General features: G+C 46.4%; 1 protein-coding gene across 6 annotated transcripts in view; it reads left to right on the top strand.

Moving 5' to 3' along the window:
- Window positions 1-862: 862 nt before the first annotated feature.
- Window positions 863-14,435, top strand: part of LOC147612704 (uncharacterized) — a 40,114-nt gene continuing 26,541 nt past the window's right edge. For 3 of the 6 annotated variants that reach the window (XM_086783276.1, XM_086783275.1, XM_086783272.1), the window contains exons 1-4: window positions 863-3,127; window positions 3,219-3,488; window positions 8,021-8,257; window positions 8,344-8,486. In XM_086783276.1, the coding sequence (XP_086639402.1) occupies window positions 1,022-3,127; window positions 3,219-3,488; window positions 8,021-8,257; window positions 8,344-8,486 (2,756 nt within the window). In that variant the 5' untranslated portion in view covers window positions 863-1,021. The remainder of the gene's footprint in view (window positions 3,128-3,218; window positions 3,489-8,020; window positions 8,258-8,343; window positions 8,487-14,435) is intronic. The other 3 variants (XM_086783277.1, XM_086783273.1, XM_086783274.1) reach the window with 3 other exon arrangements.

Raw genomic sequence — 14,435 nt, 5'->3', positions numbered from 1 at the left:
GTTCGACTAAGTGTGTGCGTAGTGTAGTGTTGTGTGTTCGAACCCTACCCAACTTCCCGCAGTACATATCAATTTGTGTTAGGTGATTTGGTAGCTTTGTTCCCTCTTCTCCACAGTAAATAAATATATATATAGATATATTACATGGTTATTATATTGTATATGATAGTAATATAATGTATCTATATGTATTAGAGCGAGGTTTATTTTGTTAGGATTTTTGAAAGTGAGACTTGCAATATCGATTAGGATCCTTTTTCCAGATGGCCTAGCAGTAAACAGTTGGTGACTCAACCCCGTCTCTTAGGGATTTTTGGATTATCGCAAGAGGATGATATGATAGCGTTTGCTTTCGCTCATCTTTCCTTGACACGATGTGGACTTGCGAGGTTGCGCTTAGAGGAGCACTTTGTTCGACTATATTCCCTACTTACGAGGAGCAAAGACATAGGTGGAGTACGGACCATACCATTCGTATTTTCGAATGTGATGGTGAGATTACACACAGCAAATTATTATTGTTATTATTATATTAATAATGCTTTCTACTCCAACCCCAAAGACATAGGTGGAGTACGGACCATAGCATTCGTATTTTCGAATGTGATGGTGAGATTATACATAGCAAATTATTATTGTTATTATTATATTAATAATGCTTTCTACGGACCATACCATTCGTATTTTCGAATGTGATGGTGAGATTATACATAGCAAATTATTATTGTTATTATTATTTTAATAATACATAGCAAATTATTATTGTTATTATTATATTAATAATGCTTTCTACTCCAACCCAAAAAAGAAAGGAAAAAAGGGCTTATAATGTACATATATAAAATACGAAAAGCGTAGCGAGATTAGTCGTAAGTACCTAATTAGTAAAAACAGGGGTACTGGAATAGGCTGGAGTAAAATTGAGTACGTATTTTTTGATGGCAGCGCGAAGTACACGACGCGAATATATATCGGCTCCTCTGCGGGTTTTAGCTTTAGCTTGGTCTGTGTAAATTTTGTGATGAAGAAGCCTCCGAGCAAAATCAACAGTGTTTTACTCCGGAAAAGGGGAAATTGGCGCAGGTTGAAGAGCGCAGCTGCGAGGGCGAAGACCAACCACCGGCTGCTTAAGCACAGGATGCGCCTCCGTAGGAACAGTCGCTTACAGAAACCCTACCTCAACCGCTTACTGAGAAGCTCTGCTTTGCATAGCGATGGAACTAAGGTACGCTCTCCTCCTCCACAAGAATCTGAATCACCAGAAACTCTAAGAAAAAGGGGGAAAACCAGCAAAGTAGATGAAACCCTAACCCATAAGCTTTCTAGTCCTAGGGTTAACAGTACAGTGCATGATGGAAGAAAAGAAGAGGAGACCTATGTTGTTGGCAGAAGGATGACCAGGGCCATGGATGGAGAGGAAAGTAGGAAGCTGATGATGTGTAAGGCCATGGATGCACCTAGAATCATGAGGTCTAAGGCCTTGAATGGAGAGAAAAATAGAAATTTGATGAGGTATATGAATGCACAGAAAAACATCAGGTACAAGGCCATGGATGAAGCAGGGGGAAGAAGTAGGTTCACACCTACATCTACGTTACTGGATCACAGCAGAGAGAAAAGCACATCACTTGCAAAAAAGCTCAGACAACAGGAGAGGGGTACAACCCAGAGTGTAACAGGAAAGAGTCTAGGTGTGCCTGCTGACACTCCATCACCCAGGAATGCCATAGGTATCCGCAGATTAACCAGGCTTGACATGGCCAAGAACGAGATCTTGCACAGAGCCAGCAACGATGCTTCTGATTTTATGGATAAACAGGAGGAGATTGTTCATGAGCCTTTGAAGCAGGAACACAAGAGGACAAGGCAAACCGGAGCTGTACAGATGAAGTCACGGCCTGAAAAAACACTACCATCAGTGTCTAGACCAGAAGGTGTGATTACTAGGGGTAAATTAGGTGTAACAGCACACGCCCAGCCCACATCTGGTGTGGATGAAGAAAGGAAATCTTCAATATTTCCAAAAAGTAAGCTTTCTGGAAAGTCTGTTCAGAGCATAGAAGATGCCAAAGTAAAAGATCTTCATGGAGTAGACTCAGGGCCAGACAGTCCTTGTCGATTTTCACCAGTAGGAAGCACTCTTGGAATTGTTGAAGGCAAGTCAAAAGAGAAAACTCGCAGTGAAAAAGCTACACGGTCAAAAAGCAAAAGGGGAGTTAAACACGATGCAGGTCTGCACCATGTTGCTATGAATGTGTCTGCTGTTCCAACAAACAATATAGGAGTTTCAACAAGGAAAGGGAAGCTTCGTAAGGAGAGATCATCAGTTGAGGACCTTCAAGGAGAAGGAAAAGGTTCTTTGACAAGAGGAAAAGGGCTCTTAGAAGAGGGACAAGGCAGGCTAAAAGGGGGTGCAGGCAAAACTGTTACTTATCATCCAGGTGACTTAGAGTCAACCCAGACTGCAATAGACTTTGAAGAGCCCCTCAATCATCCAGAGTACAAAGAAAAGAGGCCACATAAAGAAGGAAGCCATGATTCTATATTGTTCAGAAGAAAAAGATTGAGGGCTATAAACGGTTTGGATGATCCAAGGGAGATGAATGCAAATCAGGTGATCCTTCTACCTATCACAGCACAACATGAAGATGTAGAAGAGAGAAGAAGTGTAGAAGAAGAGAGACAGAAAAAAGCGAATAAAACTTTTGTGATACCCAGGCGAAGTAATAGGAAGAGGACCATGGATAGCCTGGATGATGTGAATGGGTATGAAGCTACTCAAAAGGTTCTCCTTTCAGAACCTTCTTTCTTAAAGAGCTCAGAAGTGCGCCCTTTGGACAGGAGAAAGGGGACATTGCACGAGGGAGTTAAGAACGACAACGCCACAGTGCAGGATGCCCATTTGTTGAGCTCGATGGGGAATGATGTCGAGGCAGGAAAGGTAGCATCAGCACCAAAAGTAGCAGAGGATGGGATGGAGTCAAACATGGAGGCTGTAAAGTTTGATCCTGCGAGCAAATGCTGTCTAGTTGCAACAAACCCCACAGAAACAGGTGGAAGGCAGATGCGCCCTCGCCCTCTTGACCTGGAGCAGCGTCTGCTCGTTCTGGTTGAAGGTCGGGATCAGGTGCTTGACTTCTCCTAGGTGGCCATTTTCTTAAGTTATTTTTTTCATAAACTGTTCTGTGCTAAGAAGAATTACTTTTGTACAATTTTAGGATTACTATGAGCTTGATGGAGGCTCGTTCTATCGGATGCTACAACAGCAACCTGAACCAAAAAACTCTTTTATGGACAAAGTGAAGTATAATGGCAGTAGTAGAGGGGCCTTAGAGGTCTTAAATGGAACAGAGGGAAAGGTGAAACCAATTTTGATTCCTTCTTTTCAGTATCGATCAGAATCTGAAGACAACTTGCAGAGACCGGCGCTGACATACACTATGCAAGATTCATACATAAAAGCAATTCCCAAGATTCAAGATGGCCAGGTGAGCACGCGTTTTGAAATTTTTTCTGCCGCACCACCCTGATTAAGTATCTTGTAGAGTAATAGCATTTTGGAATGTAAATTTAGCCATTATATGTGCCGAGGAATAGGGCAGGATGAACCGGGGATAGCTTTAAAGAAGGAACTATTAGGTTAACTAACCCTAAGATTTGAGTATTTGGATTGATTGGGGTTGGCTAATTATAACTCAAGACTTCTGGGCTAACTATAGTTTTTAAAAGAAGTATTAGGTTAACTAACCCTAAGATTTGAGTATTCGGATTGATTGGGGTTGGCTAATTATAACTCAAGACTTGTGGGCTAGCTGTAGTTTCTAGGCTCGTGGGCGTGTATAAATTAATGAGGTGAACACAAGTGAGTGATGATCCATCATCAGTGTTCATATGGTGGTGGGTACTTGTGAGAAACTCCTCCCCAAGGATCACCTAATACACAGGCATAAACAAGATTAGAGAAACCAAATAAAAGGGGTGGTGCAGGCAAGCTCACCACCCAACCGTAGGTTCCCTCCCCTCTGCGAACCTCCCCCGAGCCAAGGGCTAAGGTTCCATTCCCACAAGTCCATGCCAGTCAGCCCCAGCATCCCATACCACCAGTGCTTGCCCATAGGGGCCCTTGGCAAGACTACCCGCGATCCAACATGTCTATGGCCCTCTTGGTCCAAGTCTAGACCACAATGAATCAATAATAACCCAAGACTCACTTATATAGTGGTTATTGAAGCTATAAATAATAGTCCAGTCATAAATAGCCAATAACCTTGGATTTATTAAATTTGAACCTTAGCCACCTGAATCCATGTGCTTTTCCTAATCCCAGGCCTCCCCTAACCTTACTGGATTAGTCTCTAACCCCAAGGGTTAGTGCTAGGTACATAACAGTACCATTCGTGGCGTTGGACATGGCTGGTTGTTGTCCATGGTTATCCACTAGCTAGAATTAGGCATTTAGCCGTGCTTCATAGCTAGTTGGTGTCACAGGCGGGCGCGTGAATACAGAAACTAATTGCCAAAACACAGTATACATTCAACATCCATCACATCATGAGCATATACCAAAACATCTGTCACAAGCATCATAAACATAAACATCCTGAAACACCAAAAGATAATCTTACACATGACACAACACAAGGTATCTTTATTACCAACAGAGTATTCTCTTGTACAAGATGTGTGCATCCAATCCTTCTTCTTGCAAAGCAAACAACCCATACAAGACCACAACCTTCATCACGGGTTCCTACGATGTAAAAATAACACGCTAAATCTGAAAAACAGCAGTATGAACAGAAAAACAGCAATTTTCTCGAACTCATAGCTTTTCTTCGACCTCTTTTCCTCTACCTACCGACTTGCTCGTTCTCGAGGCTTGCTTTGATACCACTGTCAAATCCCCATAGGATCTCCTCGTAGAACGCTCCTGGTACAAGACTCGAAACCTGCAAACAAACCAAACAAACGTGAAGGGGGTGCAGGCCTTATGTAACATGCAGATGACTTGGAGAAGATCGGTAACTTCAATGCTCAGAAATCAGCACACTTTTCACGACGGAATTAACGCACAAAACTGAATGAAGATGTGCAGAAAATAGAGAGAGAGAGAGGGAGATGGAGAGGACACAGTATTGGGTCCCAAATACCCTCTGTAGGGCCCCCACCACGAATGGTGTATTTGCTTTATTAGAATGATGTGAATCTGAAAAGAAAATATAGAAATCTTGACCTTTCTTGGCTGAGAAATCTCTACCCTTGACCTGCAGTCCTTCACCCCTTTGCTTTAGAACTCCTTGGCTTGTGTAGCCCTTGTTTGCCTTGGCTCTTGGTGAAATATGAGATAATCTCAAATTGCCAAATAAAAGCAAGAGCTTTGGTAATTTCCATCTTTCCAAAGAAATTTTCAAATTTGATGTCCTTATCCCCTGGCTTGAACTCTTTAGCTTTCTTCTTTGAATGAGATCTGCCATGCTCATCAGTTTTACAATTAGGGGATTCATCTCGAGCCCTCTTTCCACTATCCCGAGTGGTGCTTGTAGATCAAGTAGAATCAGCATGGAACAATATGATGAGGATGAGATAGAGCCTCTTCTAAATCATCTGAATTCGCATGTGCTCCCAGATGAGAAGCCCTTCTTCCACTGAAATCCTCAGATACATCCTTTCGTCCTCTCAAATAGGACATGGCCGATTCGCGAGGATCCTTGTATCCCATCTCTGTTGCCATAGCCTCAAAGGCTGCATCATCTTGTGATATTTTCCTTTTTGTACTCAAAACTTTTTGCACATCAGGATCTTTTCTCAAAGATCGCCACTCTGCTGTCTCATCATGGTAGCGTCTAACTTGACATCTCAAGGCCTCCAACTTAGACCTTACATCAACAGGATCTTGTATGTGCAGTACCAATAGTCGCTTCTGCATATGCCATCTCCTGCTCAAAAAGAGTATGAGCAGTTCCAACAGAGCCTTCTGCATGTGCCCTCTCTTGCTCAAAAGGAGTATGAGCAGTTCTAACAGATCCTTCTCCATGTGCCCTCTCTTGCTCAAGAGGCTCAGTGTGATTGCTCATGTTATCTGTTCTATATGCTTAGCCAGATTTCTGTATGTCCAAAAATCGTCCTTTCTCAAGTAGAGGAAGAAACCGACTCATTAGGGTCACCAACCCTTCTATGAGTTCGCATACTCACTAGAGTCACCAACCATTCCATGAGTGAGTCCATCATGTTCCTAGATTCTTCCAAGACAACATCCTAGAAGTCCTTCCGCATGTCACAACTCTCTAGAGGATTGTGACAGTTGGGTTGGTGAGTTTGATGTTTGTTAATTGGTTGTGTATGTGAGTGTGTGTTTAGTGTTGTTGAGGCAGGTTTGATCGTTGTAGTTTTAACAAGTGGTATAAGAGCGAGTCTTTTGTTGGAAAGAAGAGCCGGAAACACCACTATTCACATGAGACTGCTTTGGGGATCATGTCCTAAACGACCTTGCAAGAGGGGATCTTTGCTCTTGGAATCGGTTAAGGGCCTTTGTTTGTCAGATCTCGTGCACAAACTTGGTTGGCCCCCATGATTCTCTCCACCACCCCATCCCACCTTGAGAAGAGATTGTTTTATTAGTTAAAAGCAAAGCATATGCTTGTGAGCGGATTACAATCATGCAATGAGGTAGACTGTACAATGCTCCCCCCATGGCTGGCAGGGAGGCTACATCCGTGAGGGAGTCACATTGGGGGCCTATTATGCCAAGTGATACCAGCGTCTCCTTGGTTGAGGAAGGGTCTTGGGCTCCGAGTACGGAGAAAGGCTAGACCGTGCTGGTGCATGCTCCTCGAGTCACTTGTTAGGTCGGTTGCCGCCGACGAGTCTCCATTGGCAGGGTGATTGCACTGCGGCTGCTACTTACGCCAATCTGCAATGCTGTGATGAGCTCCCAAGAAACGGTCGTCCTTTCAAATATGAGGAGGTAGCAATTGCCCAAGAGAGCTCGAACCACCCGATCACCCCCCGAGCTTATCGCATTCTCATTCTGAATCTCAATTACATCTTTGAAGAGATCCTAGGGTGGTGAACTGAATGAAAATGAAAACTCACATAACATGCACAAATGGATATAATTTACCCATATTTTTAAAACTCACATAACATGCACAAGTGGATATAATTACCCATATTTTTAAAATTTACATTTTTCTTTACAAAACTATTTACCCCCCTTTTGTAATTATATAATTTTGGATTTTACCAAACCTCTACCCAAGAGTCCACATAGCTGTTTCATGAGCCCGATGACTGGTTTCTATGCCCAATTGTTGATTTCCAGGCCCAATAGCTCAGTCCCATGCCCAATGGTTGCTAAATGCCTGATTGATGTGCCCAACAAATGGCTGATTGATGTGCCCAATGACTGATTTCCAAGCCCAATGGCCAACTTCCATGCCTAGTAATGGCCAATGGCTGATTCATGTGCCCAATGGCTGAGATCCATGCCCAAAAACTCAAAATTTCTGTCCATTACATTGCTCAGAATTTGCCTGTTTTCCTTTGTTTGGACACAAGTTAAAACAGTTGGAAATAGCTCCATATTAAGGTTTTCATGGAGTAACAACAAAGTAGGGTTTTTGTACCGTAGCACCTCCAAAGTAGGTTTTTTGAACAGTAGCACCTCCGAAGTAGAGTTTTCATACAATAGCTACAAATATGGGTTCTTATATAGCAGCAACCAATTAGGATTTTTGTACAACAACAACAAATTAGGATTTGCATTCAAATGCAACTTAGAGGTGTGGGGATGCCAAAACTCTGGTTTTTTGTGAACACTGACCTACACACAATGCACGTGCACACACCGTTTTAAGCATAAATGCATGCACACGTCCGTTGTGCATACCTATTCCTCTGTTCGCTCACTTGCATTTGTATGCAAACACACACAATACATAGGAACTCACATACCAACATTTATATGTGTGGCTATCAGTATTTCTATAGTAAAATGCTCCCTATTATTGTTTTCTCTCAGGCTGATTATGATATGGATGAGGAGGATGAGGAATGGCTAAACAAGTACAACCAAACCATGTCTCCTTCATCTGCACTATCTGCAGATCAGTTTGAAAAAATTGTGGATCTTTTGGAGAACAAGGCCGCTGACTCAAATGGTTTCAACTCAATTACAGAGGCTCTCGAAGAGGATGAGGAGCACATATCAGAAGAATGCTGTATATGCAATGGAGGAGAAAATTCAGCATATAACCTGGTTAGAATTTGAGCTGTGGGCATGCTTGCTTCTTGATCATATCTCTCCCATTGTTGCTGATCCATGAAATGACTGAACATTTACAGGTTCTACAATGTGCTAGCTGTCATATTCGTGTGCATCAGTCTTGTTACGGCATACAGGAACCTGATAATGGTGCAAAAGAAAAGAATTGGTATTGTAGGAAGTGTGAGGCTGTCGTAGAAGGCTGGGAAAATGCTGACATAAGGTATTGGCCAACAGGGTACATATGTATGTGTGTGTGTGTGTGTGAGAGAGAGTGTGTGTGTGAGAGAGAGAGAGAGAGAGAGAGAGAGAGAGAGAGAGAGAGAGAGTTCATACCCGCCTTTGCTTCTGCTCTGCCTCTAGGCTTGTGTGTGTGTGTGAGAGAGAGAGAGAGAGTGTGCAGAAAGAGGTCGCCAGTTGACGGGAGCTTGCTGTGGCTGGGTTGTCTACCTACAGGTTGCCCTGCTTTTGGTTTTGCAGTTGAATCGAGAACGCTCAGGGCATACATCTTCGCCTTGACTACTCAGGATTCTTGATGGCCCAGGTGGTCGTCATCATCATTCATCTGGCGTAGTCATCATGGGCTTGTGGGAAGCGTTCCTCAATTGGCTGCGCAGGTGCTGATTTAGGGTTTGCAGCTACTGATTTAGGGTTTGCAGCTGCTGAATTAGGGTTTTCAGGTGCTGAATTAGGGTTTGAGAGAACGGGTTTTCTTTGCTTTTGTACATGGATTTGGATGACCGGGTTGCTGCTGTTGGTGGCATGGCTGCCAATAGCCTTAACATGGATCTTATTGAGGAGATGATCGAGAAGGATGTGGGTTATGCTTGAGATGCCTCGGAGCAACAAAAACGTCAAAGGCTTGATGTTGATGCAAGCTACACTCCGGTGAATGTTGGAGAGAATGCAGAGGAAAGTTTTTTTTTTTTCCGAGAAAAGATCCTTTCATTAGTTATATAAAAACGCCCGTAGGGCTACAAAAGATCCTCTCCTGCTCACAAGAAAAGCAGAGCAGTGAACAAAGCAAGGCAGCCCGGGAGACTCTCCCTAGGTGCTGAAAAGTACAAGCATCAGTACAAGGAACTGAGGGGCTAAATCATACAATAGGAGGGGGGAAAAGCCAAACAGGTGGCTTGTAATGCCAACGGGGGGACCCCGCGTGCAGGATATAGAAGGGGCCGCTGCGCCAGGTGGTGTGAAAGGCCTGGCGCCGCAAGATCGCCTCATCTGAGTCGCCCCCCGGATGCGATCATACTGTCCTCGCAGGGTGTGGATCAACTCCTGCCAAATCCCCCGTACAGTCTCTGCTGGTGGCTCCAGTCTCCCCTCAAAGGCCCTGAAACACCGGGCCCTCCAGGTGAACCAGATGGTGAGGCTGCTGAGGAGCTCCCATCGTAGATCCCTCTCCTGTGTCCAGCTGGCGGACGAGAAATCCGGTGAAGGAACGAGGCGAGGCTGGCCCCTAATGAATCTGATGGCCTGGCTGTCCTGCTCCGTCTCATAGCCCATAGCCGGCCCTGACAAAGTCGACCAAGCAGCGGCACCCCACGTATACATACCCTCTGGAGAGAGGGGGGCCAGAATACGTAGCATCTGCAGCCAAATCTGCTGCGCCTGAGGGCAATCCCAAAGGCAATGTCTCTGTGTCTCCATAGGGTGGCCGCATCGGACGCAGGCCGTCAGAAGACCGCTATAGACAAGCCAGGTGCCAACTGCTGAGCCCCTGTGGGCGACCAGCCAACCACTGGAAAGTCGAGATCCTGCGGGCCTGTCGACTAGCCCAGAGCCGGGCCCAAAAATCCTCCAGGAACTCCTGTGAGAGTCCCTGTAGCTGCACAGCTGGAGAGACTATCCTCCTCGCCGTCAAAATATGCCGCCCCAGCCTAACAGTATACTGGAAAAAGGTGATCTTTGTGGCCTCAAGGGATGCATAAGGATCATGCCACTCGTACTTGCCAGGGTCCCACTGTAGCCGGGCCAAGGGGCGCGCTGCATATGCCCATATGCGCCAATCCGGGAGCACATCTGCAAGGTCTGGGTCAATATGCCACTTCCGAGAAGCGGCGGCCACTACCCGTATCCTCTGAAAGGTGCACTCTGCAACCAAAGGTGACTCCACCTCCACTCTCTGAAGTCTGCCCTCATCCTGAATCTCATAGTAGAGGCAAGTGCCATCCTCAGTGCAAGCTCTGACAGCAATCAGGATCTCCAACTGTGTAAAGGCTCCCATCCACCGTGGGGCCACTAGCTTGAGAGGCGTGAACCACTCCTCTGTGAGTGCCTCCTGAATGTCATCCCTCATAATCAACCCCCCTTTGAAATGACTCAGCCTCTCCACCTGGATCTCCTCTGGGAGACTGCAAAAGGCCTGCCAGTCTCCAAAGCTACGTGCTGGGCCTTCCGCCAGAGGTCCCCAAGCTAGACGAGGCCGAGAACCCAGCATATGACCTTGCTCTGTGCGAACTGCTGGGCTCCAGATGAGCGGCTGTCTGGCCCGCTCCTCAACACAAGAAGGAGGTCTCTGAGAGAGCCCCGGTCTCAGCAGCTCCCAAGCTCTCAGGATGCTCAAAGCAAATCTGTCCTCCCATCCTCTACTGAGGCCTGTCCTCCTCATCTCTATGAAGATCCATCGAATCTCTGGTGCCCAAGTGCCCCCTGCTGGGGGAGCCCGAGCCTGCAGCCGCTGCAAAAGCAGCTCTTTCCAAGGCTCAGCGCCTGGAAGCAGCCCCCGAACAACAAGCTTCCCCAATAAGGCTCTACTCTGATCGACTGGATCTATAATGCCCAAGCCTCCCTGGGCCAGTGGAAGTGTAATAACTGCCCAAGCAACCTTTGCCCGAGCTGGCTGACCGTCCCGCCCGGACCAAAGAAAGTTCCTGATCAGCCTCTGTACCTGGCTGATGCAAGACCTCGAGAAGATCCAACAAGACGTAATGTACCACATGGTCGCTAAAAGCACCTGATTTGCCACCACCACCCTGTCAGAATATGCAGCGGAAATGATAACCAAACTTGGGTAGACAAGAGCAAGTAGACTGCAGAAAATAAACAGCACAAGAAACACAGAGAGATAGGTGTGTAAACTCTTCTCTATACACAAGATCCCGAGAAAACTGAATGAGGAAGTGGTGGGGGCAAGGGGGCTATATATGCATCCCTGGGAGAGCAGTCGGCCAGCATATAAAGTGCCCACGACTGCTGAATAATGTCCACGACTGCATAAATGCAGTCGGCCAGCAGAGTGATGCCCACGACTGAGAAAGTACAGTCGGCCAGCTGTCCAGTAGCCCACGACTGACCTGTGTGCAGTCGACCAGCACTCGAGTGCTCTTGGCACCCTCTGGCAACCCTCCCCACCACTAGGAAAAATGGAAAAAAATAGGAAAAAATACGGGGAGTGTGGAAAAATGATAAAACACCTTATACAGGGTGGGCACACCCACAACAGAGGCCCTGGTGTATAAATATAGACAGGAGATGACTTCTAACACCCCCTCTCAGCTCCTGGCTGTGAAACCAACCCAAGGGAGCTGGAGTGCCGCCTGAGCGTAGCCTGAGGTAGAGACTTCGTGAAGAGGTCCGCCGCATTGTCCTCCGTCGAACAATAAAGTAGCAAGATGTCACCAGCCAAGATCTTCTCACGTACAAAGTGATACTGTATCTCTATTTGCTTGGTCCGGGCATGGAAAACCGGGTTCCGAGCAATAGCTATACAACTCTGGTTATCGCACTGGATGACTGTGGGCTCCCTGTGTGGAAACCCAGGGTGTCAAAAAGCCAGCCCTTCGTCCTGGGCTCCTGAAAATGTGCGTGGAAGCACTGCCGCTCAAGTAAGCTCAAGGCTGCATAACCCCGTGTCACTCTGGCATGTGCTGCGGGAAGCATGGTGAAGCGTGGGCCACTGAAAGTGACACCAAGGTAGACATAGGATGAGACAATCTCCACAAGATCCCCTCTATATGTGAAGCTCAATCTGGATGTGAAGGGGTGAGAGGTATTGAAGACCATTACCTTGGTTTTACCAAGGTTAATAGAGAGGTCCGGCTGAGTGCAAAAGTCCTATAACGCATCCAACTGTCTCTGAAGCCCCTCGGCTGAGTCTGACAGGAGGACGATGTCATCTGCATAAAGTAGTATGGGGATCAATATGCGTGCCAGTGTAGGACCAGCCTTGCCTAATCCGTTAATGAAGCTCATCAATGTAGAGGCCGAAGAGAGAGAGAGAGAGAGAGAGAGAGAGAGAGAGAGAGAGAGAGAGAGAGAGAGAGAGAGAGAGAGAGAGAGAGAGAGAGAATGAAATGAAATGAAATGTTATATTAACGTCTTCAAAAGGCCATAATGACCTATGAGACCAAAAGTTACATCATGGTGGATCTGATACAATGTCTGGATAAAAAAACCCAGAAAATGAAAAATAAAGATGATACTACTGGCACCTAGAAAATGAAACTGGAACTGGAAGGTACACTATGGAGGTACCTCCATCTCATAATATGTGCCGCATCGGACACTGGCGGATCTCCTCAATATCCTCTGTGGTCAGCACCCTGACTGGGTGTCTCGCATGCCTCGCAAGAATAATCCGAATCTGCCGCTGCAACCTCCGTCTATGCTGGGATGCCCTCCTCCGTGGTCGTGGGCGTCTGGACCACCCAAGCTCAATCGCACGATCAATCAGTGTACCCCTGGTGTGGGCGGTATCCATGTCCTGCTGCTGCTGTGGTCCATCTGGCGCAGTGATGGCCGGACTAAAGAAGTCTGTAATATGCCTCTGAGTCTGGCTCTCTGTGCGCCTAAGCAGGCTATCTCTATGTCTCCGCAGCTCAAGCAAGAACAATCCCAAACACCTCTGGTCCTGGTACCCCATGACTCTGGAAAGTGGTCCAAAACCCTCTCTGAATAAACAGTGGAAACGACCACGTATCTCATAGTATGCAGTACAATGGCATATATAATGCAGCTCTGTCTCTGGCTCCCCATGGCATACTCGGCATATCCTGGCCTCAGCTGGTATACCTCTATATCGGCCAATCTCAATCTCAAGCTGGTGTGAGGATGTGCGAATCTGACCAATAGCACATCGTACTGCATGAGACAAGTGTACATCCATGTAACTGGGTCTGATCACAAAACCATCTGCTGTGAGCTGAAGAAAATGTTCTCTGTAGAAAGCCATCTTCGTGCCCAGCTCCTCAGTCGGCTGTATCCATGTCCTCCTAATGTCCAGCTGAACTAAATCCTGACGGATGAGTCTGGTAATCTCTGTCCGTGTAAGAGTGAGAGAGGGTGCCTCCAGAGAATACTGGAAGGGGGGCAATCTGTCCATGCTAAAACCATGTGCCTGGAACCAAGATGTCATCTGTCCATACCAACAAGCCGTGTCTCCCTGTAAAGCTAACTGTCGGGAGGACTCCAGGGCGAGGCGTGCATATCTGTCTCGGGGGAGATCCCACAAGCCATGTATGTAGGAGACTGATCTCGTAAGAGCCTCAATCACCAGAGGGGCAGCCGCCAGCTCTGCTCGAATAATCTCATGGGGTACCACAGCCTTGGCTCTAATAAGCCTAGGAATCATAGATACCAAAGGCCTCTCCATACCTCTCCACCCGCCTGCGCTGTGATGGCCCACTGAAGGTCCCCATATCTGCACTCCATAAAGCATAGCTGATGTCACTAGAGTGTCAAAAAGCTAGAGTTTTGTTCGAGGTTCCTGAAACTGAACCTGCGAACACATCCTCTCCAAACCACCCAGGGCTGCATGTGCTCTAGTCAATCTAGTCTCTGCTGCTCTCCTCATCGAAAACACTGGCCCACTGAATACTACCCCAAGATATGTATATGCATCTGTATACTCCACAATCTCCTGCCCATATGTAAATGTGGGAGCTGATCGCCTAACCCACTGTGGCGTGGTGTTAAACACCATAACCTTGGTTTTGCCAAGGTTGACAGACAATCCACTATCATGTGCAAACTCATGTAAAGCATCCAGATGACGCTGCATACCCTCAGGAGAGTCAGAGATCAACACAATATCATCAGCATATAACAATAGTGGGATCCATGTACCTGCTAGCTGGGCTCCTCTGTCCCCCAATCTCTCAATGTAGTCAGAAGCCTCATCCACATACATACCAAACAGTGAAGGAGATAACGGGCAACCTTGCTTCAC

This window comes from Cibotium barometz, chromosome 45, assembly GCF_041138505.1.
Source record: "Cibotium barometz isolate CiBa-2024 chromosome 45, ASM4113850v1, whole genome shotgun sequence".
NCBI lineage: Eukaryota > Viridiplantae > Streptophyta > Polypodiopsida > Cyatheales > Cibotiaceae > Cibotium > Cibotium barometz.
The sequence above is the reverse complement of the archived record's forward strand: the minus strand, read 5'-3'. Positions and strand labels throughout refer to the sequence as shown.